This window comes from Nycticebus coucang, chromosome 1 (assembly GCF_027406575.1).
Source record: "Nycticebus coucang isolate mNycCou1 chromosome 1, mNycCou1.pri, whole genome shotgun sequence".
Classification (NCBI taxonomy): domain Eukaryota; kingdom Metazoa; phylum Chordata; class Mammalia; order Primates; family Lorisidae; genus Nycticebus; species Nycticebus coucang.
In genome coordinates this window covers 145,610,174-145,637,488 of record NC_069780.1, presented here as the reverse complement: position 1 = coordinate 145,637,488, position 27,315 = coordinate 145,610,174, and the positions used below count along the sequence as shown (strand labels likewise).

The 27,315-nt window shown below is 39.0% G+C and overlaps 1 protein-coding gene across 4 annotated transcripts in view; it reads left to right on the top strand.

Moving 5' to 3' along the window:
• The first annotated feature begins 1,668 nt into the window (after positions 1-1,668).
• KIF2A (kinesin family member 2A) overlaps positions 1,669-27,315 on the top strand; it is a 90,792-nt gene continuing 65,145 nt past the window's right edge. For all 4 annotated transcript variants that reach the window (XM_053590053.1, XM_053590032.1, XM_053590043.1 and 1 more), the window contains exon 1: positions 1,669-2,037. In XM_053590053.1, coding sequence (XP_053446028.1) covers positions 1,974-2,037 — 64 coding nt within the window. In that variant the 5' untranslated portion in view covers positions 1,669-1,973. The remainder of the gene's footprint in view (positions 2,038-27,315) is intronic.

Below are 27,315 nucleotides of genomic sequence, written 5' to 3'. Positions count from 1 at the left end.
TCACTTACATACAAACCCCATAATGCAAGTCTTGGTGAATATATATGCTGGGATGTACTAAAAAACATAAGGCTATTAGGTGTGGCTTATAAAAAAAAGATGTGTTTATTAACTCTCATATCTCATATATTTTTTATAGAGCAAGACATTTTAAAAATACTTTGTGTATGAATTAAAGGTTAAGACTTCTTAATTATATAACCTACAGGGTGCAAAGTACGTGTTAGCAACCATGATAAAACAGTATTTTATGAAGCAATTTTAAATTTAATAGCTGTATAGCTTTATTTCTTTGCACTCTTTAAAGGATTTGGAAGCAAATAAATAGATGCTTTATACCTCAGCCACAAAGACATCAGAAAATGAATTCTAGACAGGAGCTCCGAGTTCAGATAAAACTCTTAAGATTATAGAAAAAATAAAAACTGAACTCTGAGTTGGTCAAATCCCATTTCAAAACAGAGAGGTTCTCAAGTGTGCTGTCATTTCTGGAATGTAAAAGGTTATGCCTACTTTAGAATGGATTTAAGAGATTCTTTTGACCAGTATACCTTCAACATGTTCAAGTTACAGATGAGGCCAGTCTTTAACATTTTTTAAAGATCTATTTGATTGTATTAGGTTTAAAATTCTAGGCATGCAGATATATACACACACGCACTTACATATCCGCTTTCCAACTTTTTAAGTTTAAAACAGCATATTTTTAGTTATTATGGTGAGATTAACAATGAAAAAACTAGAGAAAACAGGGCATGAAAATTGTTTCTTCTAAATTATGTCCCAATATTATAAGAAAGTCGCACATTTCAAGGTCTTTACATGGAGATGTAACGTTTCCACAGTCCCTGTCCAAGCGGCCTTCCACTCAGCCAGGATGGAGTAGCTTCTTTCCACAGTACTGATGTGGTCAGACTGGTCAAGCGACTGCAGAAAAGGCAAATTCCTTCGTCAACCTAATGGGTCTCTGTCCTTGAATCATAGCTGTTGGCTTTAGAGGCCAAGGCAAGTAAGTCCTGAATCCTACAGCAGAAACAGGACACCAGCATCTGATAACTCATAAACCCAACAATTAAGGCTGCGCCACAGCAGAGCTCCTTTTTGAGTGGAGATGAGCTATGAAACAAGGCTATAAAGAAGCAGATCTTTATTCCGACTTAAGGTGGGTGACACTTCAAAGGTGTTTCTTCTTTTCCTCCATAAACTGGATGGGTAACCTGAACCAGGTGGTCTTTGGGATTAGTTGGGCCAGTCACCTCCAGGTGCAAACTGAGGTAACACCCTGAGATGAAAACACCTAATCCTAATTGACAAAACAGGGTCTCTAACTAAATTCACATCTCAGCCTCGTGCCCCAATCGGAAAGCCCTGAAACCACTTGGCTTTGCATCCGTCCGTCGAAAGCACCAATTCAAGGAAGCCAGAGAACTAGGCGGCAACGGAACGCCGCTTCCCGCGTCCTCAGGGTTGCGCGCTGAAATCAAACTCGACGCCGGCTCGTTGGGGGCCGGGCCCCGCGCGCTCCGCTACCTCGGCCAGCCAAGCCGCGGCCGCAGCCCCACCAGGCCGCCGAGCAGGGAGGGGCGCCTCCAGGCAGCGGGCTGAGGCCAGTCCAGAAGGAAGAGACGGGGGCGGCGCGCTCTGCGCAGGCGCGCGGCGCCCCGCCTCCCCAGCGTCGGCTCCCGGGCCGGCGGCGCCGGCCCTCCCACTCTTCCCCGCACCGCCTCATAGCCCCGGCCCTCGTTTCACCCCTACGCCCCGGCGTGCGCGTCCTCCCGCCGGCCTGCGGCCCGGGTCCTCCGCCTGCTTCCCCGCCGCTGCGCCTCGCGGCCCCGCTCACATTCACGCTGTCGCCCGGGCCGGCGCGGCCGCGGGCAACCGCTCCCCCTCCCACACCTACCCCGCCCCCTCCCCGCCTTTTCCGCCCTCCCGTCCCCCTCCCTCGGCCCGCCGCTGCTGCTCCAGATGAGGTGATGGCAACGGCCAACTTCGGCAAGATCCAGATTGGGATTTACGTGGAGATCAAGCGGAGCGATGGTGAGCCGCGCCGTCTGCCCCGCGTTGGGATGTGCACGGAGAGGACGCGGGCGTCCGCAGCCTCATTGATTGCTTCGCCCGGCTGTGGGGGCGGGAAGGCGGCGGCCGCGGCGCTTTTGTGTGTGGCGTGTGCGCGAGTGCGGCCGGCTTGGGGTCGGCCCGGGCGCCGCTGCAGTGCTGGGGCCAGGCCGCGGGCGAGACCGGGTGGGGAAGAGGCCTGGGTGTCGCGGGCCACGTCCCCGGGGCCTCCGGGCGGGCGCGGTGGACGGTTCCGGGGTCCCTAGCTCCTCCCGCGTTCTCCATCCTCCCCGGGGACACCAGCCCGGGGGGAGCGGGCTTCGTTAGGGATGACCCTGTCTCGCGCTGCGCCCCAGCCTTTTCATTTTACCGGTCTCAGCTCTAACTGGGTAGGGATAGGGAGCGCCCAGATCAGTGATTTCAGTATTGAGAGCATTGACTACCGGTCAGAGGCCGAGGTAGGGGGAAAGGGCCAATCCCGTTGCTTTAAACTGCTGTTCGTTGTCAGGCCTTTTCGGCTTTCGTCTTCTAGCATGCTTCTTTCTCTCTTGCCATTTCCTTCCTTGGGAGGATGTAGAGAATGTCGCGCTTAGCCATGAATAAGGGTGGGGGAAGCAGTGGGAAGAAATACTCTCTAAGCTTCTCCAAGGTGCTGAGACTGGAGGGGATGAACACAGTCTATGCGAGGCACTACTGAGAGAGGGGGTGGGCGACCGGATGTTGATATTTTCACACCCTCGGGAGAGGTAACCCAGACAAGTGTAAGGCGAGGCAAAGACGCTTCTTCTTTTTTAAAAAGAGCCTTAGGCTTGTATATCTCTCTGTAGGTTTTTCTTGGGGAAAATGTTTTATGTCACTAGCTTGGGGTGTGGAGGGAGATAAGCCAGCTTGGCTTGAAAATACAGTATATTGTAAAGGAGAAAATGCACGGGAGGAGGGAGTAAAATTTTTTTTTTCAATCCCAATATTGAAAGAACTAGAGATGTGTAATACGTAGATTTGTACAGTGTTTTTGACTCATTTCTGTTATACCCATTTCTTTTGTGGTTTATGTAGTTTAGTAGTAACATTGCTGTCACATCTGTGCCCTCTTGGGAGTCTACCAAGTTTGACCAATATATATGAAGCTAGATTGACTTTCATGTTATCTATATGATATATCGGACGACCCTATATAGCTAATGATTTTTTACTTAATTAACGTGAGGTAATTTATGGTAACAACTGGAATGTGAAAAGATAAATTATACCACTTAGAGCTTTAGAAGTTACACTTGGGTTGGAGTTTCTTTTATATTTTCTCTTCAAGTTTACTGTCTTGAAAGAGTGCTGGTAATGTGGTTTCTTTTTTAGGTGAATGTGGGCTTACTGTAGTCCAATTAAAGTAGGATTTGCATATTAAAAATTTTTGAATGCACAGCAGCCCCTCTTCTGTCTATATACCCACAGAAGATGAAATCACCATCTCGTAAAGATACTTTCAGCCCATGTTCATCGCAGCATTATTCACAATAGCCAAGATAAGGAAACAACCTAGATGTCCATCAAGGGATTTAAATAGCTACAGAAGAAATGGTGTATATATATATATATATATATATATGTGTGTGTGTGTATATATATATATATATATATATATTCTATGCTGTATTATTCAGACATAAGAGGGGAGATCCTGCCATTTATCACAACATGGATAGACCTAGAGGACATTTTGCTAAGTGAAGTAAGCCAGGCTTAGAAAGAAAAATACTGCATCATTTCACTTCATGTGGAATATTTTCAAAAAGGACCGCAAATACACAGAGGTAGGGAATGAAACAGTGGTTAACCACAGGTGTGTGTGGGTTGGGTCAGATGTAGGTCAAAGGACAAAATAGATACATAGGATGAAAAGATTTGGAAATATGTGAAGATTAAAGTTATAAAATTGTATCTAGGATTTTTGTTAAGTAAGTAGACTTCAACAGCTCTTGCAATTAAAAAGTGATTATGTGAAATGATAGCTGTGTTAATCTGCTTTACTGTAGAGTAACCATTTTACTATGTATATAAATTTGGGGTGCAATAAAACCCTTAAGTTCTTTACATTATTATAAGTCTTCAACTGTGATTATAGCTTTTACCTGTGAAATGTCATCAGAAAAAAAAATATGACATTCCAGAGGTTTGTACATTTTAGCTTTTACTGAGCTAACGTCTTTTATTTAAACATATTGAAGCAATTTTTGTTCTTTTCAGTTTTCTAGGATATGGAACTCTTTCTCCCTTCACCTTCATTCTATATCAGAAATTCTCAGACACACAAGAACTTTATGTTTTTACATAAGTGCTAATAACCTAAAATTATGTTTCAAAGGCAGTTTGCCCATAAGTTATTATGGAAATCATTACAGTGTGGTATTATAATAACATATAGCCATGTACATGCTTACGTCCCTTAGGTACATAACAGATTTGGTGGAAGGTCAAAGGTAAGTAGATAACTTGAAAAGAAGGGAATGCTTGTTTGCATTGGTGAGTGGAGTTTGACAGTAGAAATTCATGTGTTTCCCTGTTTCACTTTAAAGAAGCTTCTTTGCGTCCTTCCACTAATATAACAGATCTGTATTGGATAAAAACACTAGTGGTTATTTTAACAAAAAAAAAATTGTAGTTGGATGAACACTAATTTAATGTCTGAGACAGTGAAAATGACATAAGAAGGACTGCTTCAGGCTGTTACTGATGACTGGGTATTTTTCTGTGTATTTCCTAACTGTGATCCTGGCCTCCATTTCAAACCATGCTAATATATTAATATATGTATTCCAAGGACAAACAAGTAAACTAAAATGGGCTTATTCCTAATCTTTCAAGACCCGCTAAAAGACTAATCCGAATAAGTCTTCACTGATTACCAAAACCAGATGGCCAGTTGGCCATTTGTCCTCTGAATTCCTGTCATTCTGTATCAATTGATGAAATAGCATATTTAAGTATTTATGTATTGATGTTTGGGTACGTAACTCTTAACTTATGTTTTTAAGCTGCACTGGGGAAGGAGTGGTGTGGAGAATGCAATGGATGTATGTCAGGCTACCCTCACTTAAAGCAGAGTTAATCCGTTACAGGATGGAAATACTAAGACTCTTATTTAAATTCCCGGAATTCATCTAAATATCATCTTCCCCTCCCCAGATGCCTAGTAGAGTTCCTTGAGTGATCATACATTATTTGATTTTTGGTTTTCAAACATTATTTCAGTTAACCATTCAGATGTAATCTTAACCAGGAATTGAAACCTTTTCATCTATGGTCATTCTGGACTAACACCTCCCTACTATTTTCCACTGGTCTCTGGGCTCAGAATTTCCAGAGTTGATTGAAACGGAATGATCTGCTAAGGCTAATCTGAGTTGCTGGTATTCTAATGTTATAAATGACAGGGGTTAGGCTTGGACTCCTGAGATTATTCTCTGCTACAGGAAATAACCTTATGTGAAATAGAGCTGGTTTCTGGAAATGGACAGTCATTTAAGTCATGTATATTTTCTTGTATGTGTCTTCTATTATTTTTCTGATTCAATTCCTTTTTAGAACTCAGTGACTTTAAAAAACTACAGTCTTATTGTGTAGCTAATTTTTGTTGGTTTTTTTTTTTTTTAAGCTGTACTATTAGTTCTACAGTAACTGTGACTTCCTTTTGGGGACTAGGGAAGAGATGAGAAATGTTGAATATTTGGAAGCTGCAGCTAAGATGGGATCGTTATTTGGAGTCTCTTAGTCACAGTATTGACATATGTGATCTGAAGAGAATCTTAGAATATTTCTGGAAAGATCCTTGGAATTAAACTAGTTCTCATTTTTATAAATGTGGAAACTGAGTCCCATGTCCCCGTAAGTGACTTACCTACATTCATAGAGCTTATTTGTGGCAACTAGAAACTTGTGCTGCTAAGCATAGAAACCAGATTATCTATCAAGAACTATGACAGTAAAGGAGGAAGTCTGTCATTTTGGAACCATATATAGCAGGGGTGTCTAACCTTTTTGTTTGCTTTGCTACACTGTAAAAATAAGTTGTTTTGGGCCACATGTAAATACACAAACACTATGAAAACTAAAGCTGATTATCAAAAAAAAAAAAAAAAAGTCTGTGCATACTTTTCTTGATATTTCACCACAGGTAAACAAAGAATAGTCCTCACAAAAAAAAACATGCATGCAGCCAGAGCTCTGGGTTGGATGCTGATGTATAGCTCTCTGCAGCCTGGTCAGGATGTAGGAAATTGCTTTTCATTTATGGGAAAGGCACCAGGGAGCAATGATAATAGAGCATGATTGGAATGATCTCTGGTAAAAAGTAATAGGGTGGTAGTTAGTAGAACTTCACAAACCCAAAGTTGTGGGAAGAAAATACTCTTGTTACTTAACATTGGTGAAAAGAGCGCCTTGAGTGAGGATCTGAAATGCAGAGGAAAGAGAATATTTCAAAGGACCCATCAGGAATTTTTGGAGTTTAGGGCAAATAAACTTTAGAAAGGATTTTCAATGACTTAACTCTTTACATGGTTTGCCACATTTATTCTTCTGCTAGTTCATCTTTACGTGTCATTATGAAGGCTTCTAAAGAATAAGACTGCCTAAATTTAGTTAATAAAAATGAACTGTAGGGTGGCACCCGTGGCTCAAGGAATGGGGGTGCCAGCCCCATATACCAGGGGTGATAGGTTTGAGCCTGGCCCTGGCCAAAACTGAGAAAAAAAAAAAAAAAGAATAAAAATGAACTGTATAGCAATACAGTTCTTCAGGTACAATTATGTGACTAATGATGGGGGTGGGGTCGAATGGGGGAAAATGTGGATTAATAATTCTCTTTTACATGGTGACTAGGACAATAATGAATAATGAATAGATATGTATCTCTTAAGCCTCCATAGTTTTCCAAGAGCTTCCTTCTAAACGTATTATTTAATTGGCTCCTTACAGGAACCCTATGAGGTAAGCAGGGTAGAAGGTCCATATTTATTGTTTTACATACAGAGAATCTGATGTTGGATTTTTTTGCCAAGATCACAAGATTAATAAGGGGCATAGCCTGGACCAGGCTTAGTGAATCTAATCTGTTCACTCCTATTTCTTTCTTAAGTGCTGGCAAATGTTTGCCAATGGTGGTATGAAGTTGTATTCTTTTTGGTTTGTTTGTTTGTTTCTTGTTTTTGAGACAGTCTCTCTGTTACCCTGGGTAGAGTACCATGGCATCATCTTAATTCACAGCAACCTCAAATTCTTGGACCTGAGCAATCGTCTTGCCTCAGCCTCTGGAGTAGCTGGGACAATAGGCCTGATTTTTACACTTCAGTTCTATAACCTAAAATAATTTTTTAAAGGTATGTTTGTTGGTTATGATTCTTGGGCAGTGCTTGTGGCTCAAAGGAGTAGGGCACTGGCCCCATATACTGGAGATGGCAGGTTCAAACCCGGCCCCAGCCAAAAACTGCAAAAAAAACAAACAAAAGAAATTATGATTCTTAGCTGAAGAATAGTTAGAATTTTTAAACCCTAGATAATTTTCACTCTTCTGGTTCATTTGTAAAGCAAATACAGGTTAAGTTGCCTTCCAGCTTTTTTTTTTTTTTTTTTAAGTAAAGTAATATTATTAGTGATAGTATTATAGTATCTAAGTGAAGATAGACATTAGAATTTTATCATATTAAACTATCAGGAGTAATATGAGGGTGAAGTGGCCCTTTTAAAAGTCATGCATTGAAATCTAGCCCTTAACTAGGGCTCTCTCATCTTTGGTACTACCTATTTTTCTCATTACCCACCACAATAAAGCTTGTGGTTCAGATGATTATTTATTAGGGTGTCGAGCATTTTGAGTATGGCCCTTAAATGATTATAGCATATCAAAATAGCGTGATTTTCTATTTCTCTGTTTCTTACTGCAGATTTCATTAACAGTCTACTGTATATTAGGCATTCTGATAGGCATTGAAGATACAAAAAAAGAATAAAGCAAAAATAGTTCCTGCCTTCATAAATAAGTAAATAAATAATTCATCTGTAGTATGATTAGTATTGATAGAAGTATGCCATTCCGTGTACATCATTACCACTTTCCTTTTTAGGATTAAGCTTTTTAGTTAGACTCTGAAGTTAAGAGTTCTTCTGGACGGAAAATACATGTCATACATGCTGTTCCTCTCACCTCCTGTTAATTGTCCCTTATAGCATGCTTTCCTAATGAATCCATATTCAGCATCAGAATTATTCTTAATATAGTACTATCTGTTCTGATAGCCCCTGTTAGTCGATAAAAATTGACTTTGTCATTATTGGCCTGTATTCTGTCGTCTGGTACCCATTTAAGTTATATCTTTATAATTTTAAATGCTTTCGATATTAAAAGGAATAAGATTTATTCAATTTTGAGATTTTGACCCCCCTTGTCAATGGGTTTCTCACTAGATATCCTGGGTTGTAGTACTTGTAAACAGAGACCAAATAAGCAGAACATGAAAACAAGGTAGAGTCAGCTACTGGTACCTATGTATAATTTAGGAATAATCTTTTGACAATTATGGGCAAGGGTCTGGAAGAATCAGGTACCTCCCTGAGCTACCTTTTATTTACTTTTGAAGATTTTTTTTCTCCAGGTTTTTATTAGTTTTGGCATTAATTTTAACCAAATTTCACTTAAAGGAAAGGCAGGATCCGGAGAGGAGATGCTTAGGATAACATTTTCTGAGTGTCTCATACTGTGCTAAGAATGACTCTTGATCAGAACTCTTGGCCTGCAGCTATCGGCTCAGACTCACCCAGATGACTTGAATCTTCTAACTGCTACTTGAATTCTGTTTCTTTCTTAAAAAGTCAATCCAGGTGTTACTCTAATCTGAAGAGATTTAACTTTGTATTCTTTGTGTTTATATGCTTTGCTGAACGTATAATATACAGTATCTTATTTGATTTTCACAACAGCCCTAAAAGGTAGATAGTATCTTCACCATTTCCTAGAAGAAGAACCCTGTTCTCAGAGCATATAAACTATACTGTGAAGTGTTCATGCCATAAAAAGGGCCATTTTATGTCTTTACATTATATACATTGGTCAAGGCTTTGTGAGTAAATGTATTTTAGGGGTGTAGGATACGTGAATATTCAGAGTCTGTATTGTATAAATGTAGTTGTGGAAATTCTGTTTCTGGATTAGTAGGGTAAATATAGATTGAGTATCCCTTGTCTGAAATGCTTGGGACCAGAAATGTTTGAGATTTCAGAGTTTTAAAAATTTGGAATATTTGCATATACATAATGCAGTATCTTGAGGATAGGACTCAAGTCTAAACATGAAATTCATTTGTTTCACCTTATAGTCTGAAGGTAATTTTATACAATTTTAAAGTAATTACTGTTCACAAAACAAAGTTTGTTCAGCATTATTGCTTTCTCAGCCACCCATGTGTGGACAGTCTGGTTGTTTGGCATCACCATCATTCCCAACTCTGAATTTATATGCTACCAAGAAACGCTCATTTTTTTCACACTTATTCATAAGTGTGTAAGTAGTTAATAGCATATAATATGACATACCATTAATACAGTGAAAAAATAATGTAAGGGTAAGTAAGCCAGCATAATAGCCTCACCAGAAAACCCATAACAGCTGTTAAACAGTAGTTTGTATAAACTGTTTGTTGTTTGCGTGCATTTTGACTGTGACCCAGCATGTGAGGTCAGGTGTGGAATTTTCCACTTGTGGCATCATGTCAGCATTCAAAAAGTTTCAGATTTTGGATTTTTAGATTTTCAGATTAAGGATGCTCAGTCTATTGTGGTTCATGACCCTGGCTGCTCATTAGAGCCACCTATGGGGCTTAGGAAAAACCAAACAAATGAAAACAACCCACCACCACCACCATCTGTGTCTTTGGCCTAGCTATTATGTTTGGTGTGGAGCCCTGGCATCAGTGTTTAATTTTAGGACTCCTTACATGCTGGTGATTCCAGCATGCAGCTAGGGTAGTAATCCATTATTTTAGTAAAAGTAGCATCTCCTAACAGAAAGATCTGACAAGACTTCATGAAGTGTGAAGTTTAAATGGTGGGAGGAAAATGACCAGTAGATTGCCCTGGGGGAAGGAAGCATTCAGGCCTGTGGTATAACGTGCAAGAAGTCTCTGAAGTAGGAAGACGCCTATCAGGTAAAGGGCATTTAAAACTGACAGGAGGAGGGTGACAGATGAGGAAGAAAAGGAAAGAGGGATAATCTGGGCCACCCTAGTAAAGACTTGGAGACAGAGTTTAGGGAAACATCTTGGAATTAATTTCTAGGACACTTGGAAACTACAGTAGGACTTAATCTCCTAAAACCAGTAATAAGAACAAATGATTAGTGATAGATTAGAGGGAGAGCAGTGCTGAAAATGAGAGCTAGGGTGAATAAGATTGCCTGTCTATGAAGATAAGAATGATTAAGGATCAGATGAGACGCAGAATACACACTGCAAAAGGAATTGGTGTTCTATAGCAATATAGCACTTGTGCTGAACAAAGGATATGTTGGTTGAAAGGAATATAAATTTAGCATTTGTAAAGTCCAAGTGCAGGTTATAAAATCTCTTCTGTTTAATCAAGCTAATCCTATTCATGAATTCAGTGTAAAGGACTATAGAGCCTGTGAGCTTCCAATTCAGACTGCTTATAGTTTTTGCCACTAGTTTCTCAAAAATGACTTTAAGGTATAGATCACTTCCAGAAAAGTTTTACTTACAGCAGGGATTTATTTAAGAAAGCAAAGCAGTTACAGCTTTAAGGCTGAGCTGTAGTGTATTAGCCAGGACCCTTTAGAAATTCCTGGAACAGTATAGGAAACAAAAACAGAGTACATAAAGAATCTGGCTTCAATTCATTAAGGGATAAAGTGTTTCAATTCTTGAAATGCAGCTGCTCTTTTTTTTTTACTTTTTCTTTGCTCTTATTTTTGGCCTGTTTCTTCTGTCCTGGCATTTGCCTTCCCTTTTTCATCCTCAAGATTCTAAATGCCATTTCAATGTTTAGAATCTCTTAACTGCTATTTGCGTTCTAGGACTTAAAAAAAAGGGGGGGGGGATGGTCCATGAGAGATAAATAGGCACAGCACAGAGGATTTTTAGGGCAGCAAAATTATTCTGTATGATAATATAATGGTAGATACATGTCATAATTCATTTGCCAAAACATATCTGTAGAAGGTACAAGAGTAAACCTTAATGTAAACTACAGAGTTAGGGTGATAATGATGTATCGGTATGGGTTCATTAATTATAACAAGTATACCTAGTGTATGTAGATTATTTATAGTGAGAGAGGTTGTGTGTATTTGGGGGCCACAGGTATATGGGAAACCTTTACTCCATTTTGCTGTGAACCTAAAGTAGGTGAGCAGGGCAGTATGCAAACTTTAGGTGTTAAAAGTCAAAGATACTCTTGATATAATGGAACAGTTAATGACAGGAATTGATAATATTTTAAGAATGAGAATCAACCATAGATACACAATTAAGGTGAAATTTTGCCATTCGTTTTGTCACATGTAGTGACATTTGGCCAGTTGGAGAGATTAGGGTGTGCTAATAAGAAAAAATTTTAAATGAGCAATAGTGCAGTGAGAAGGATTCAGATACGTTTGGCAGCTTTAGTCTAAGTTTTTTATATCAGTTCATGGACATACTGACTTTATAGTTCAAATGCCATGACAAATGTCCGAGCAATAAATCTAGAAGCCTCATCTGGGGCTTTTGAATTTAAATAGGGGTTGAGCAACAGCAAGTTCCTGCTTAAGATTCATGTGAAATCTACAGTAATTATTGTATTCATGTCATGAAAGGTGAGTTGTAGGTGCAGACAGCATTGTACTTTTGTTTTGGTGGTATTTTTATGCCCACGTACTGCTAAAGAGAAGTGGATGTAATGATTTACCTATAAGAGTTTTAGGCTATGAGAACAAATTAGAGGCCCCAATTAGTGAGGGAAGACTTTAATTTAATCACAGACTCCTCTTTGATGAAATACTACTATTGGTTACAACTTGCTTTTATTGTTAAAATGTAATAAGGAAATTGACGTGTCCAAGGTCATACATGAAGTAGCAAATTTGATGTTAGAACCTAGATTGTTTGCCTCCAATCTCCTCTGCACTTTAATTCCTTTTAGAGTTCTTTGTTTCTAGGTTATATAGTTTGCCTTCAGGTATTTTTAATTAACACAAGTAGTATTTGCTGTATGACTCTTATGTGTTCCTTCATCTGGTGCCTTTGCCAGAATAAAGGACTTTTTACTAGAAAAGATTACTATGTCAGTTACAGCAAAATATTAGATATTATACTCAATACAAGTGCTCTGTAACTCTATAATTTTTTTTTTTTTTTTAGAGACAGACTCTCACCTTGTCCCCCTCGGTAGAGTGCTGTGGCGTCACAGCTCACAGCAAACCTCCACCTCTTGGGCCCAGGCGATTCTCTTGCCTCAGCCTCCCGAGTAGCTGGGACTACAGGCACTTGCCAAACGCCTGGCTATTTCTTTGTTGCAATTTGGCCAGGGCCGGTTTGAACCTGCCACCCTCAGTATACTGGGCCGGTGCCCTACTCACAGGAGCCGCCCTCTATACTTTCTTTTGAAAAAGAAATTCTAGTCTTATCCAGTATCTCTGCTTTGCCTATGTTTAGGTCCTCCTTACTCCTAAGACTTTCAGAGGTTCAGACGGGAACGAATGCTGTCAGGTGAAAGGATGCTTCTTATTAGATCAGCAGAGATATTTTTGGACAATATAACAGTTAAACTATAGTAGCCTGCTAAAATCTGCTGACATAATAGATCAATTTAGGTGCCTGTCCAGATTTAGTGATCTTTATTCTTATAAGTCCACTGTTTGAAATTGTTTGGGGAATACATGTCAGTTCTATTTTTGTTCTTTCTTTTAATTATAGCTGATACTGAGAGTTGACCATAATAATCTGGCCCTAAATATATAGTAAGATTTTCTTAATATGCTGTTTGGGTTGCAGTTTTATTAAGAGTGATGCATTGCTTTTTACCTTATGTACTCTCTTGGGTTTCTATTAAGAGCAATTCCTTAATTAAAAGTAAGTAGATTCTAATCTATCCCTGGATCTAATGAGAAAAAAAAAGTATGTGGAACTTCTTGTTTTCTTCCTGTCTCGCAGACCTTTTATTTTTATTCTTTATAGGTGCTGCTTTATTTCTCCATTCTCTAAGTGTGTTCCCTGGTGTTCTCAGGGCTTGATGCCTAACTCTGAAATACTTCACATAATATTTACTCTCTGGGTAAACTAAATGCTTCTCTTCAGTCCAGGTTGGCTACAAACATTCCTACTACTATAACTTTGGTCAGACTAGCATTATGTCTTGCCTGTGCTGTTGGAACAAATTCCTGATAGGTCTCTCCACCTTTAGTTAATCACTGTTCGAAAGTGATCTTTCAAACATAAGTTTGACTCTCTGGTCATTTGCCTTAAAACTTCAACAGCTTTTTCTACTACTGTTGCCCTTTGTTTTATTTCCAACTACTGTGAACCCTGAACAATAACCTGCCTCTTCAATCTCATTCATGCTGATGATTTGAAGTACATTATACTCCAGACAAGCTGAATTTGCCTGGAACATTCCACTTCTACCTGACCTAGCTAACTGCTGCTTCTCCTCCTTGCCTTTGTTAAACATTGCCTCCTTCCTTGATTCTTAGCCTAGGATGGGTTCCCTTCAAGTTCCCTCTATTACTTTCGTCAAAACTCTCATGGGATTGTATTGTCTGTTTAATCATGTCTGGTCAGACTCAGATCCGACTATATTCCTACTGCCTAGCACATGGCCTCTACAAATTTTATAAATTACCTATTTGTTGAACTATGATTAAATAAACTAGCTGTGCTCCTCTTTCACTACTCTGTTCAAGTTTGACATTCTGAAAAAGTTGATTTGTGATGTTCATCCTCTAGGCATCAAGAGTATGACATGAAAAGGTGTGTGACATTGCTTTTAATACACAGTTTTAATTTTCTTTTTAAATTTAGTTACATGTTTTGAATAGAGATGTAGTACCAGTTCCCTTCTCAAGAAACAGTGTTACGAGCTCCCTGTATATTAGGGTAGAGAGGTTTCTTTATTACTTTTAAGAAAATGTGTTTGCATATATATATCTATGTGTAGTATAAATATGCATAAATACATGGTGACCATAAAGTTCGCGTGCAATTTACCTTGTATATACCTTTTCCTTACAGATGCTGTATTATATATATACTGGTACTTCTTAATTTTATTTTAATTTAATAATAATGTTATCTTGGAGAACCTTCAAACACATAAAAATCTCATTTTTTTAATGCTGCCTTAAATGTACCACAACTTATTAACCAGTCTTCTACGGATGATATTTACATTTGTGCCTCATCTATAGCTATATATAGCCATTACTGGAGTATTGAATAATCTTGAACTTCTTCCATTTTATACATACATGACTATATCTGTAGGAGAATGTCCTAGAAGTAGAATCACTGGGTTAGAGAATTATATATTTGGAATTTTGATAAATCTTGCTGATTTGTGTTCCATAGAATGTGAATTACCTTCTTATATACAAAAATGGCTGTTTCCTCATCCCTTGTCCTCACAGCATACAACACAATTTAGATTTGCTAGCTTGGATTACAAAGTTCAGGCTGTGCCTGTAGGGTGTTTGTTTGCTTGCTTGCTTGCTTGCTCTTTTTTTCTTATCTTATATTGCCTTGTTTGAGAGAATTTTTTTGTAAAATTAACTGGCCCATAAGAGATAATGTGCTTAATTATTTATAATGTTCATGAAGTCCAGACATAAAATAGAAAATATTTAAGTTCTAGAGTTCTAAGTCACAGTTTATCTCTGATAGCCAGTATGGAAAAAGAAAATGTCATTAATTGTTTCCAATCATGGGAAGAAAGTTATTTATTTATTTTTTGAGACAGAGTCTCACTTTGTCACCCTCGGTAGAGTGCAGTGGCGTCATAGCTCACAGCAATCTCCATCTCTTGGTCTTAAGTGATTCTCTTGCTTCAGCCTCCTAAGTAGCTGGGACTATAGGCGCCTGCCACAGTGCCTGGCTATTTTTAGAGATGGGGTCTTGCTCTTGCTCAGGCTGGTCTTGAACCTGTGAGCTCAGGCAATTCACCTGCCTCGGCCTCCCAGAGTGCTAGCATTATAGGCATGAGCCACCGTGCCTGGCCAAGAAAGTTATTAAAAAAATAACTTAGGAAAAATATTTTCCTATGGAGCATAAGAGTGAGGATAGAGTGAGGCAAAAGTTGCTCAGAGCTGCATAGTGTTAGTGAGCAGGATGAGGGGTGGGTGGCCAGACATGAACTCCAGCCAGAGTAGGGAGACTGGTGCTTTGAGAAGGGAACTGAAATCTGCAAGTATAGCTACTCCAACCCTTATTGGCTATGATGCTCAACACGCAGACGCTGATAGTATGCCTGGAAGAGTCTCTATACACATCATTTGAGATATGAAGGTGCTGCATGTGATCAGGGAGACCCCTCTGATCCTGTAGGCTTATTTGTGCTGTTCAGCATAATCTATATTCAGAGATTGTCTATGTAGTATAGGCAAGTTATAAATGTCCAACTTAACGTACACCTTGTACTTACTAATGGAGGCTGTTACAGTAAGTCGAATACAAGCATCCAACTGACATACAACTTGCATTTATGAATAGAGGCCATTACAGATAATAAGTAAATGTACCTGATCCAATATACATACAACTTGAAAAACAAACATATAAACCTTTCTTGTTTGTAACCCGGTGACTGCCTGTATCATGTTTATTCCTTTTTATGGCTAATATTCCATTCGATATATCCATCCATTAATTGATGGTCATTGGATTGTTTCCAGATTTTTGGCTATTATGAATAGCATTTCTATACAAGTTTTTGTGTGGACATGATATGTTTTCTGTTTTCTTGGGTATATTCCTAGGAGTGGAGTTGTCATAATGTTTTCCAATGTGGCTACACCATTTTAGATTCCCACTAATATTTGAAGATTCCAGTTTCTCCATATCCTTGCCAAAACTTTTTGTCTATTATAGCCATCCTGGTGGATATGAAGTGATATTTTCAGTGTGATTTTGATTTGCATTTCTCTGTGACTGTTGATGTTGAGCTACTTTCCATGTGATCATTGACCATTTATATGTCATTTTTGGAAAAGGTCTGTTCAAATTCTTTGGCCACTTTATAAATTGGAGTGTTTTTATCTTTTTATTGTTGAGATATAAAAGTTCTTTATATATTCTGGATACTACTTCCTTATCTGATACAGGCTTTGCATATATTTTCTCATTCTGTGAGTTGTCTTTTTCTTGGTAATACCCTTTGAAGCCCAAAAGTTTTTAATTTTGTTGAAGTCCAGTTTATGTGTTTTGTTCTACTTGTTGCTTGTGTTTCTGTTACATCTAAGAAACTAAGATGAGACCTACTTTTATGTTTTACTTCTCTAGGCCTCTCCATGGACTGTATCATCTAAAATATGTACATATGTTCTTACTTAATTTTAACGTTCATTCTTAACCTTTTAGCAAATTAGCATTTGTCAGCAAATACATTGTAGTTTTTTGGTATAGGATGAATAAGGCCTTGGAATGCATTGAACATTGAAGTTCTACTCTTGATGTCATCTGTCTTTGTTAGCAGAGTTGAAGGATGAGGGGAGATTGCCTGTTATCTGTGTAGGTGTGTATATGTGGTATAATCTGTCAAGATTTAGAGAGACCATAGAAGGCACAGCACAAAACCAGACATAAGGAGATACATTACAGAAATAGAGTTTTAAACTTGACCTAAGGTAAAGATGGTTTGTTTTATGTGTTTTGAGTTTTTTCACGATCATATTCTGAATGTTATTTTAAAACAGATCAATGGCTGAGATTTAATTTACTAAAAAAGTATTCCTGCTTTACTGAAATATTTGAGAAAGACAGAAAAATAAATGCCTTAGAAGAGGCTTTTTTGGGGTAGCCAAGGTAGCTCATGCCTATAGTCCCAGCACTCTGGGAGGACAAGGTGGGATGATCTCTTGAGGTCAGAAGTACAAGATCAGCTTGAGCAAGAGCAAGAACCTTGTCTCTACACAAAAATTAGAAAAATTAGTTGGGCATCATGGGACCTGTTGTCCAGATACTCAGGAGATTAAAGTGGGAGGATTGCTTGAGCCCAGTACTTTGAATCTAACCTGGCCTACATAGTAAGACCCTACTTCTAAAAGTAAATGAAATATTAAAGAGCTTAAAAATGAAAATAATGTGGGTGGTGCCTGTGGCTCAGTGAGTGGGGTGCTGGCCCCATATACTGAGAGTGGTGAGTTCAGGCCCAACCCTGGCCAAACTGCAACAATAAAAAAAAAAATGAAAATAATATTTAAAATCAGAACTAAATATAGGTGAATTGATAGGATATTTGGGATTTGCTTCAAAATAATCCAGTTTTGTTGGATTGGCCACGTGTTGAAAGTTAGTGAAGCTGAATGTGAGGGTTGGTTATATATATAGTAAGTTTACCATTTTTCATTAATAGTTTAAAATTTTTCTTGATAAAAACTTTTCTGAAAAATGCCTTTGCAGACCTAATTTTTTCCTTAGATTTCAGATCTGCTGTCTAGATAATATTACAGAGACTTTCTGCTAGTATCAAAAATGGAATTCATTGCCTTTCCCCCCATATTTCTGTATTTCTTGTGTTCATATATTGGCTAATGGAAACACCAAATATCAGGTTTCTCAAGATAGAAAATTCATAGACATTACCAGCTTCCCTCATCCCTCGAAGATCCTTGCGCTTGACTCCCTCCCGCTCCAAGCAGATAACCTCATTTGCCATTTCGCCCCTGAGAAATACAAGCAATCAAAAAAGAACTATAAATCTACCAAATCTATCCAATTACCAGCATCTATGCCTGTAATTCTGCCTGCCTTTCTGTTTCTATTTTAGGCCCATTTCTTTCACTTGTGGGCTAGATCCTAGCCCCTTTCACCTGCTTAAAATCACCACTTCAGTAGGTCTCTCTGAGCTGCATCATCAGTTTCTCTACTAGGGTGTCCATCCTTTTGGTTTCTCCGCAGCACATTGGAAGAAGAGTTGTCTTCTTAAACATTAAACACAAACAGTAACGGAAGCTGATGAGCAAAAGAAAAAAATAAGAAAGAAAAATATCAGTGCATAATTTTTGTAGTATCTGCCATCACAAATAAGCAAAAAAAAAAAAAAAAAATCCTCACAGAACCTGCATTTGGCCCATGGGCTGTGGATTGGACACTCTTTCATATTGGAATGCTGTTATTTCTCTTGACCCTACTCTCAGTTTTAGTCATTGCCCTTATTTTACTTGATCTGTTAGCATATTGGACAAATTTAATTTATTCTCTCTTCCTTGGAAAACCTCCTCTGCTTGGCTTCTAGCACTACTCTCCTGGCTTTTCTTTTCTCCAGTAGCTTCTTGATCTCCTTGCTGGTACCTCATTCTCTCCCTGCGACTACCGTACTTTGAAGACTAGAGATTTCTACCTTGACTTTCGTGGTGGTCACTTTGATTGCCTTAAATACTGTCTGTATCAGCATTTTGCAAACCTTTATTATTCCTCTGCCCAAAGGGCCTTTTTGCTCTTTTTTCCTAATCAACCCTTCCCTGTGAAATTACTGTGTATCTGTTTATGTATTGTGGCCCTTTGGTGGGCCATAAACCATTGTAATATGATCTCCCTCTCTGAAGAGCCTGTTTTCACCCCTTTAAGGGCAGTATTATCCCTGCTGAGAATGTGTGATCTGTATGTTGACTGTGCCCAACCTTTTCCCTTTTTCTTTTCTTTTCTTTATTTTTTTGAGACAGAGTCTCAAGCTGTCACCCTGGGTAGAGTGCAGGGCGTCACAGCTCACAGCAACCTCAAACTCAGGCTTAAGTGATTCTCTTGCCTCAGCCTCCCAAGTAGCTGGGACTACAGGCGACCCGCCACAATGCCCAGCTATTTTTTGGTTGCAGTTGTCATTGTTTGGCAGGCCTGGGCTAGATTCTAACCCGCCAGCTCCAGTGAATGTGGCTGGTGCTCTAGCTGCTGAGCTACAGGCGCCAAGCTTTTATCTTTAGCTTGGACCATCTCCAGTATATCCAATGGTCTCCCACATAGCTCTGCTGGATATAGGTATCCCAAACTTACCACATATAAAACCAAACTCAAAATCTGCCTTTAGCCTTTCTCTCCATTCACAGCTTCAGTGACTCCCCTCTTATTTATGGATCTTATACTCTATCCCCACTAGATTGGTTATTCCACATTTTACTGTACTGGTAAAGGGTTTAAGGAATGATCACCTATTCTTCTAGGCCAAACTGACCTGGCATTGAAAGTAGAAATTTATGTTGGCTCAGAGCCACTGCTGTAATAGGCTTCCATAGATAGAGTGGAGCTGGGGTTGTGATGGCAAATTCCTGGGGGAAGTAGTGACTTTGTGCTAACCGTTGAAGCATCCACGTAAGATGTCTATCTCTTGTTAGGGTGTATGTAAGCCAAAGAGAAGATGATATTTACATGTAGCTATATGAAAAGTTCACTGAATAGCACTGCTCTTCCACTGGTATGGAATTCTCTTTTGAGTGAATAAGAATGTAAGCCAGGGAACATTTAGATAGCATTCCTCAGTATATTCAGTGGAACATCTGTGAAAAGCAATTCTTCAAAATTTTGGACTGTGAGCAACATACTGTTTCAACAACATCACTGTAAAACTCCATGGTAGTTTAGATAACAAATGAATAAAAATACATATTAGATATCCTTTTATTCTTTAACAAATGAATAAAAATACATGTTAGCTATCCTCTCACCTAAGAGAACGTAGGTATGAAAACTAGCCTTTAGTTAAGGGTGTATGTTGAATATATTTAGTTGATAAACATAATTAGTTAATGAACTTAATGAAAATTTTTTCCTTGTGCTGTGGGTTTTTTTTTTTTTTTTTTTATAGAGACAGAGTCTCACTTCATGGCCCTCGGTAGAGTGCCGTGGCCTCACACAGCTCACAGCAACCTCCAACTCCTGGGCTCAAGCAATTCTCCTGCCTGCCTCCCGAGCAGCTGGGACTACAGGCGCCCGCCACAACGCCCGGCTATTTTTTGGTTGCAGTTCGGCCGGGGCCGGGTTTGAACCCGCCACCCTTGGTATATGGGGCCGGCGCCCTACTGACTGAGCCACAGGTGCCGCCCATGCTGTGGGGTTTTTTATATCTTCACTACTTCAGCTAGACTCTTACTGTATCTTGATTATAGAATTTTGGTTTTTTGTTCTCTTTACAAGTAGTTTTGGACAATTTTTTAATCCTGCCTAATAACACTGGGTAATAATAGGAAGCTACAGTGATTTAATACTTTTCAGCAGTATCATGGCTTTATTATGACTTTTTTTTTTTTTTTTTTGGTAGAGACATAGTCTCACTTTATGGCCCTCAGTAGAGTGCCATGGCATCACACAGCTCACAGCAATCTCCAACTCCTGGGCTTAAGCGATTCTCTTGCCTCAGCCTCCGGAGTAGCTGGGACTACTTCTTTATTATTCTTACGCAAAATCATAATGAAACTTTTCTAAGAAGCTGCATAACGGGCCAGTTTAATGATAACTACCCAAATTATGAGTGTACAGTGTGGTTCTTAAGCACCACAAAAACAAAAGCATACAAACCCAACAGATCTGAAGTTTCCCTATCACCCCAGAGGAACTAAGCAGTATTCATTTTCACATCCCTTTCAAAACAATAGATGAGGTAAGAATTTGAAAATTTGTTGTTTATATGCAATATGAATAAAGTTTGCCCTATTCTTTTTTTTTTTTTTTTTTTGTAGAGACAGAGTCTCACTTTATGGCCCTCGGTAGAGTGCCGTGGCCTCACACAGCTCACAGCAACCTCCAACTCCTGGGCTTAAGCGATTCTCTTGCCTCAGCCTCCCGAGTAGCTGGGACTACCGGAGCCCGCCACAACGCCCGGCTATTTTTTGGTTGCAGTTTGGCCGGGGCCGGGTTTGAACCCGTCACCCTCGGTATATGGGGCCGGCGCCCTACCGGCTGAGCCATAGGCGCCACCCAAGTTTGCACTATTCTTAAGTTGTATTTTCTTCATGAAAATCTCAGCTGTGTCATTCCCTTTTTTCTCTTCTAGTGTCAAAATTCCAGCTTTGTGTTTAAAATCTGAAAAGGGAAATATTTGGACTTTTAAATTGAGCTGTAAACAGTAACATCTTAAGTGTCATAAACCAAAACAGAAAGGTCTCTATGTTTGGCAAAGGCACAGTCCCCAGGGATTTCCTAAACAGCAACAGCACTGTTACCAGTGTCAGCTGAGGCATTATTTATGTTCTTCTCTAATGGCTCCTTGTTCTACCAAAGCTATTGAAAAAGGTGCGATGTTTACGTAGTCTTCAGTGAAGATTCTTTACATCACTGCTTAGATTAGCCAAAAAACCCTGAACATCAGAGTGTGAGAGTTTGACTTCTGCGGAGTCTGCTACTGATCTGCTGTATGATCTCCAACAGATCACCATATTTGCTTTCTGTCCTCATTTCGTGGCACCTAGGAACAGATTAACCTTTACTGTTAGAGTATAAATAATAAATTGTAAGCTGCTTTGACGTAGTTGGCAAAACCAAGATATAATGTATGAATATTACTGTATAGTTAACTGTGTCTTCCATTTTTCTAAATAATAAGGCTTTTTTGGTAGCATCCTTGACATGTTTAGTACTCTGAACGCAACATTTGGCAATATCTGTTCTTTCAACTTTTTCTAATTTTATTGTTCTGTGATAGTAGATCATTATATTAATATTCTCGAAGGAGCATCCTTTTAGACTTCCTTTAATAAGTTAAAGAAATAAATTGTGTCTGTTTTAAAAGACCAATCTTAAAACAAACATTCGTAGACAACAAAAGCTAATTGACATGACATGGTTTGCTATGACTCTACTTGAAAAGATGCATTCAAATTTTTGAACTTCCATCCTGCACCGATGCTTGGTTCTAATAACTAAATACTATGTAATTGTTTGGAATCAACATTTTATATATTTAATATTGAAGAAAATGGGTAACTAATTCAGATAGGTTTTTGTCAGTCACATGATATGAAGTGGCAAAAGTTTTGAGGTCAGTGTGTTCTAAGGTAATTTATCAGGATTCTCTTCTGGTAGGGACTGACTTGGAAAAAAGTGCTTCTTTCAGATATCTGTTTACCAACTACTTGGAGTAAGCATATGTACTACTCACCCTCCGGAAACAACGTGGTTCTGTCAGGTACTTGGTCTGCTGTGTGAATTTATAACTCAGAGTAATATTTACTTCTTTGTTCTTCTCAGACTGGATATTTGTGCATGTTTTCCTTCTTAGTTGCTGCTTCACAGATGGAGAAGGAGGTAACTAGATTTAATTGGCATATTTTTTAAAGTTTACCCCCCAAATCCTTTCAAATTATGCTGCGGTATTACGACTGAAAATTGAAAGGATTGCTAGAAGCTTTTTCTTTCTTTTTTTTTTTTTGTAGAGACAGAGTCTCACTGTACCTCCCTCGGTAGAGTGCCATGATGTCTCACAGCAACCTACAGCTCTTGGGCTTCCCTGATTCTCCTGCCTCAGCCTCCCGAGCAGTTGGGACTACAGGCGCCCGCCACAACGCCCGGCTATTTTTTTGTTGCAGTTTGGCCGGGGCTGAGTTTGAACCAGCCACCCTTTGCACATGGGGCCAGTGCCCCACTCACTGAGCCACAGGCGCCACCCTCTTTTTTTTTTTTTAAAGAAACAGAATCTCACTTTATCACCTTCGGTAGAGTACTGTGGCGTCACAGCTCACAGCAACCTCCAACTCCTGGGCTTAGACAGTTCTCTTGCCTCAGCCTCCTGAGTAGCTGAGACTACAGGCGCCCGCCACAACGCCCGGCTATTTTTTTGTTGCAGTTTGGCCGGGGCTGAGTTTGAACCAGCCACCCTTTGCACATGGGGCCAGTGCCCCACTCACTGAGCCACAGGCGCCACCCCCTTTTTTTTTTTTAAAGAAACAGAATCTCACTTTATCACCTTCGGTAGAGTGCTGTGGCGTCACAGCTCACAGCAACCTCCAACTCCTGGGCTTAGACAGTTCTCTTGCCTCAGCCTCCTGAGTAGCTGGGACTATAGGCATCTGCCACAACGCCCCTCTATTTTTTGTTGCAGTTTGGCCGGGGCTTGGTTTGAACCCACCACTCTCCGTATTTGGGGCTGGTGCCCTACCCACTGAGCCACAGGCACCGCCCGCTAGAAGCTTTTTCAAGGATGTACTCGAGAACTATAAAATTTATTGGTATATAAGTGAGATCTTTCTGTTACTTTTCATTATAGGGGTATCTATATACACATGAATCACCAGTGATACTCGTTTTTTCAAAGCATATGTACAGTTTTTAAAATTACATTTTAATGTTTTATAAAGCATTGATTTTTGTTATATCTTAGAATTTATCATGCTTAACCAATAACAGATTATAACAAAATTCAAAGGGTTTGAAAACCCTACGATTGTTAGCCATTATAAGCAATTTTAGAATTGAAGTTTTATCTTTATTATTGTAGTGTTGTTTTTACATATTTAGGTTTTGACATTTTTATTAAGGTTTTATTATCTTTAAAGTATGGAAAGAAAATGTTCTAGAAACCTCTCAAGGGGAGTTGATAAAAATAATGTTTACTTTGAGGGAAGATTTGTCATATGTATACTCTCGTATACCTCAACCCTATTATTTGAATAATTAGAAATGGAAAAAAAAAACAGTTTGTAATCCTAGGTATGTCACAAACAGCTGCAACTGTCTAAAAAACTGCTTGTGTCTGAAAAGAATTGATAGTTGCTTTTTCATATTTTGCCTTACTGTTCTACTACCATATACTTTTAATAAAATACATATATTAGTTAGATTCCGAACATTCTGACTTTTAAATACTTGCAATGAAATTTTATTAGTATTCTTGGCTGATTTATTTTGGCTCTTGTTGCCTACATTTGCAACCAAATTATACTTTAGATGCTAGACAAGGTTTATGCCAGCCTAATTGCTGGCATTTCTTAGCCTCACAGCTGCTGTGAATTCAGCTGTGAACTAGAAAACATATAATAGGATCCTGTTTTCAGAGACCAAAAGGCAATTGTCAACATGTGAAACTTGTTTTTGACAGCATAATAAATATATGAGCTTTTATGGCAAATTAAATAGCACTAATACCAATCTTAAGTAACCAACTTAATTTTAAAGATTAGAAATTTCTGAAATATGAAGGCTAGGTATTTATTATTTTGTTCACTAGGGCTTAAATTTGGGTGTATGTTCTTGTATTGTCATTAGTGGGGTTTTTCTTTTAAAAAAACATCTGTAGCTAGGTGCAATGGCTTACGTTTAAAATCCTAGCACTTTGGGAGGCCAAAGGGAGCTGAGAGAATTCTCTACAAAAAATGAAAAATCAGTTGGGCATGGTGGTGCATACCTATAGTCTCAAAGAATGAGAGACTCACTTGACCCCAGGAGTTTCAGGTTGCAGTGAGCTATGATGATGCCAGTGCACTCTAGTTTGGGCACAGAGCAAGATCCTGTCTCAAAGAAAAAAATAATCAGTTTGTCTTAATATTCATCTGAATTTGAAGTTAAATTTACTTTTCTATTACTTGAACCATATGAATTTTTTTAGGTTGAATGACTGAGTATAGACTTTATTTTTCTTCTGAGAATTACTATGGTTTAATATATTTGAAAATCTTATTCTTAGTAGCAGAAACCTGTTCTTAAGCAATACACAGTCATGTCCCATCTAAGGTTAGTAAATTGTTCCTAAAAATTAGATGTTGTATGTGAAAATACTGATGAGAAGCCCATCTACCTTTATTTTAAATGAGAAAAAATTGCAGTGTTTTCATCATCAATGTGGACTCTAACCAAATTCAGAAATGTAATTGATACTATGAATCACATATATATTAGTAAAATATATTGCTTGATCAATAAGCAATAAATAAGTTTAATAAATAAGATTTATATGTAGTAAAATCTTACCTTCCATTATAATTGCCTTTTTGCCCATTCCCAGTGTTTTCTTTTCTTTTCTTTTTGTTTTATTGTTGGGGATTCATTGAGGGTACAATAAGCCAGGTTACACTGATTGCAATTGTTAGGTAAAGTCCCTCTTGCAATCATGTCTTGCCCCCATAAAGTGTGACACACACCAAGGCCCCACCCCCCTCCCTCCGTCCCTCTTTCTGCTTCCCCCCCCCATAACCTTAATTGTCATTAATTGTCCTCATATCAAAATTGAGTACATAGGATTCATGCTTCTCCATTCTTGTGATTCTTTACAAAGAATAATGTCTTCCACTTCCATCCAGGTTAATACGAAGGATGTAAAGTCTCCATTTTTTTTAATGGCTGAATAGTATTCCATGGTATACATATACCACAGCTTGTTAATCCATTCCTGGGTTGGTGGGCATTTAGGCTGTTTCCACATTTTGGCGATTGTAAATTGTGCTGCAATAAACAGTCTAGTACAAGTGTCCTTATGATAAAAGGATTTTTTTCCTTCTGGGTAGATAACCAGTAATGGCATTGCAGGATCAAATGGGAGGTCTAGCTTGAGTGCTTTGAGGTTTCTCCATATTCCTTCCAGAAAGGTTGTACTAGTTTGCAGTCCCACCAGCAGTGTAAAAGTGTTCCCTTCTCTCCACATCCACGCCAGCATCTGCAGTTTTGAGATTTTGTGACGTGGGCCATTCTCACTGGGGTTAGATGATATCTCAGGGTTGTTTTGATTTGCGTTTCTCTAATATATAGAGATGATGAACATTTTTTCATGTGTTTGTTAGCCATTCGTCTGTCGTCTTTAGAGAAAGTTCTATTCATGTCTCTTGCCCACTGATATATGGGATTGTTGGCTTTTTTCATGTGGATTAATTTGAGTTCTCTATAGATCCTAGTTATCAAGCTTTTGTCTGATTGGAAATATGCAAATATCCTTTCCCATTGTGTAGGTTGTCTCTTTGCTTTGGTTATTGTCTCCTTAGCTGTACAGAAGCTTTTCAGTTTAAAGAAGTCCCATTTGTTTATTTTTGTTGTTGTTGCAATTGCCATGGCAGTCTTCTTCATGAAGTCTTTCCCCAGGCCAATATCTTCCAGTGTTTTTCCTATGCTTTCTTGGAGGATTTTTATTGTTTCATGCCTTAAATTTAAGTCCTTTATCCATCTTGAATCAATTTTTGTGAGTGAGGAAAGGTGTGGGTCCAGTTTCAGTCTTTTACATGTAGACATCCAGTTCTCCCAACACCATTTATTGAATAGGGAGTCTTTCCCCCAAGGTATGTTCTTGTTTGGTTTATCGAAGATTAGGTGGTTGTAAGATGTTAGTTTCATTTCTTGCTTTTCAATTTGATTCCAAGTGTCTATGTCTGTGTTTTTGTGCCAGTACCATGCTGTCTTGAGCACTATGGCTTTGTAGTACAGACTAAAATCGGGTATGCTGATGCTTCCAGCTTTATTTTTGTTACAAAGAACTGCCTTAGCTATATGGGGTTTTTTCCGGTTCCATACAAAACGCAGAATCATTTTTTCCAAATCTTGAAAGTACGATGTTGGTATTTTGATAGGAATGTCATTGAATAGGTAGATTGCTTTGGGAAGTATAGACATTTTAACAATGTTGATTCTTCCTGTCCATGAGCATGGTATGTTCTTCCATTTGTTAATATCCTCTGCTATTTCTTTCTGAGGATTTCATAGTTTTCTTTACAGAGGTCCTTCACCTCCTTCGTTAGGTATATTCCTAGGTATTTCATTTTCTTTGAAACTATGGTAGGGCGGCGCCTGTGCCTCAGTGAGTAGGGCGCCGGCCCCATATGCCGAAGGTGGTGGGTTCAAACCCAGCCCTGGCCAAACTGCAACAAAAAAATAGCCGGGCGTTGTGGCGGGCGCCTTCCCTGCTCGGGAAGCTGAGGCAAGAGAATCGCGTAAGCCCAAGAGTTAGAGGTTGCTGTGAGCCGTGTGACGCCACGGCACTCTACCGAGGGTGGTACAGTGAGACTCTGTCTCTACAAAGAAAAGAAACTATGGTGAAGGGAGTTGTGTCCTTAACAACTCTCTGAAACATACTGTATTTTTTGATGACTTCTAGGGGTCTTGTGGTTGA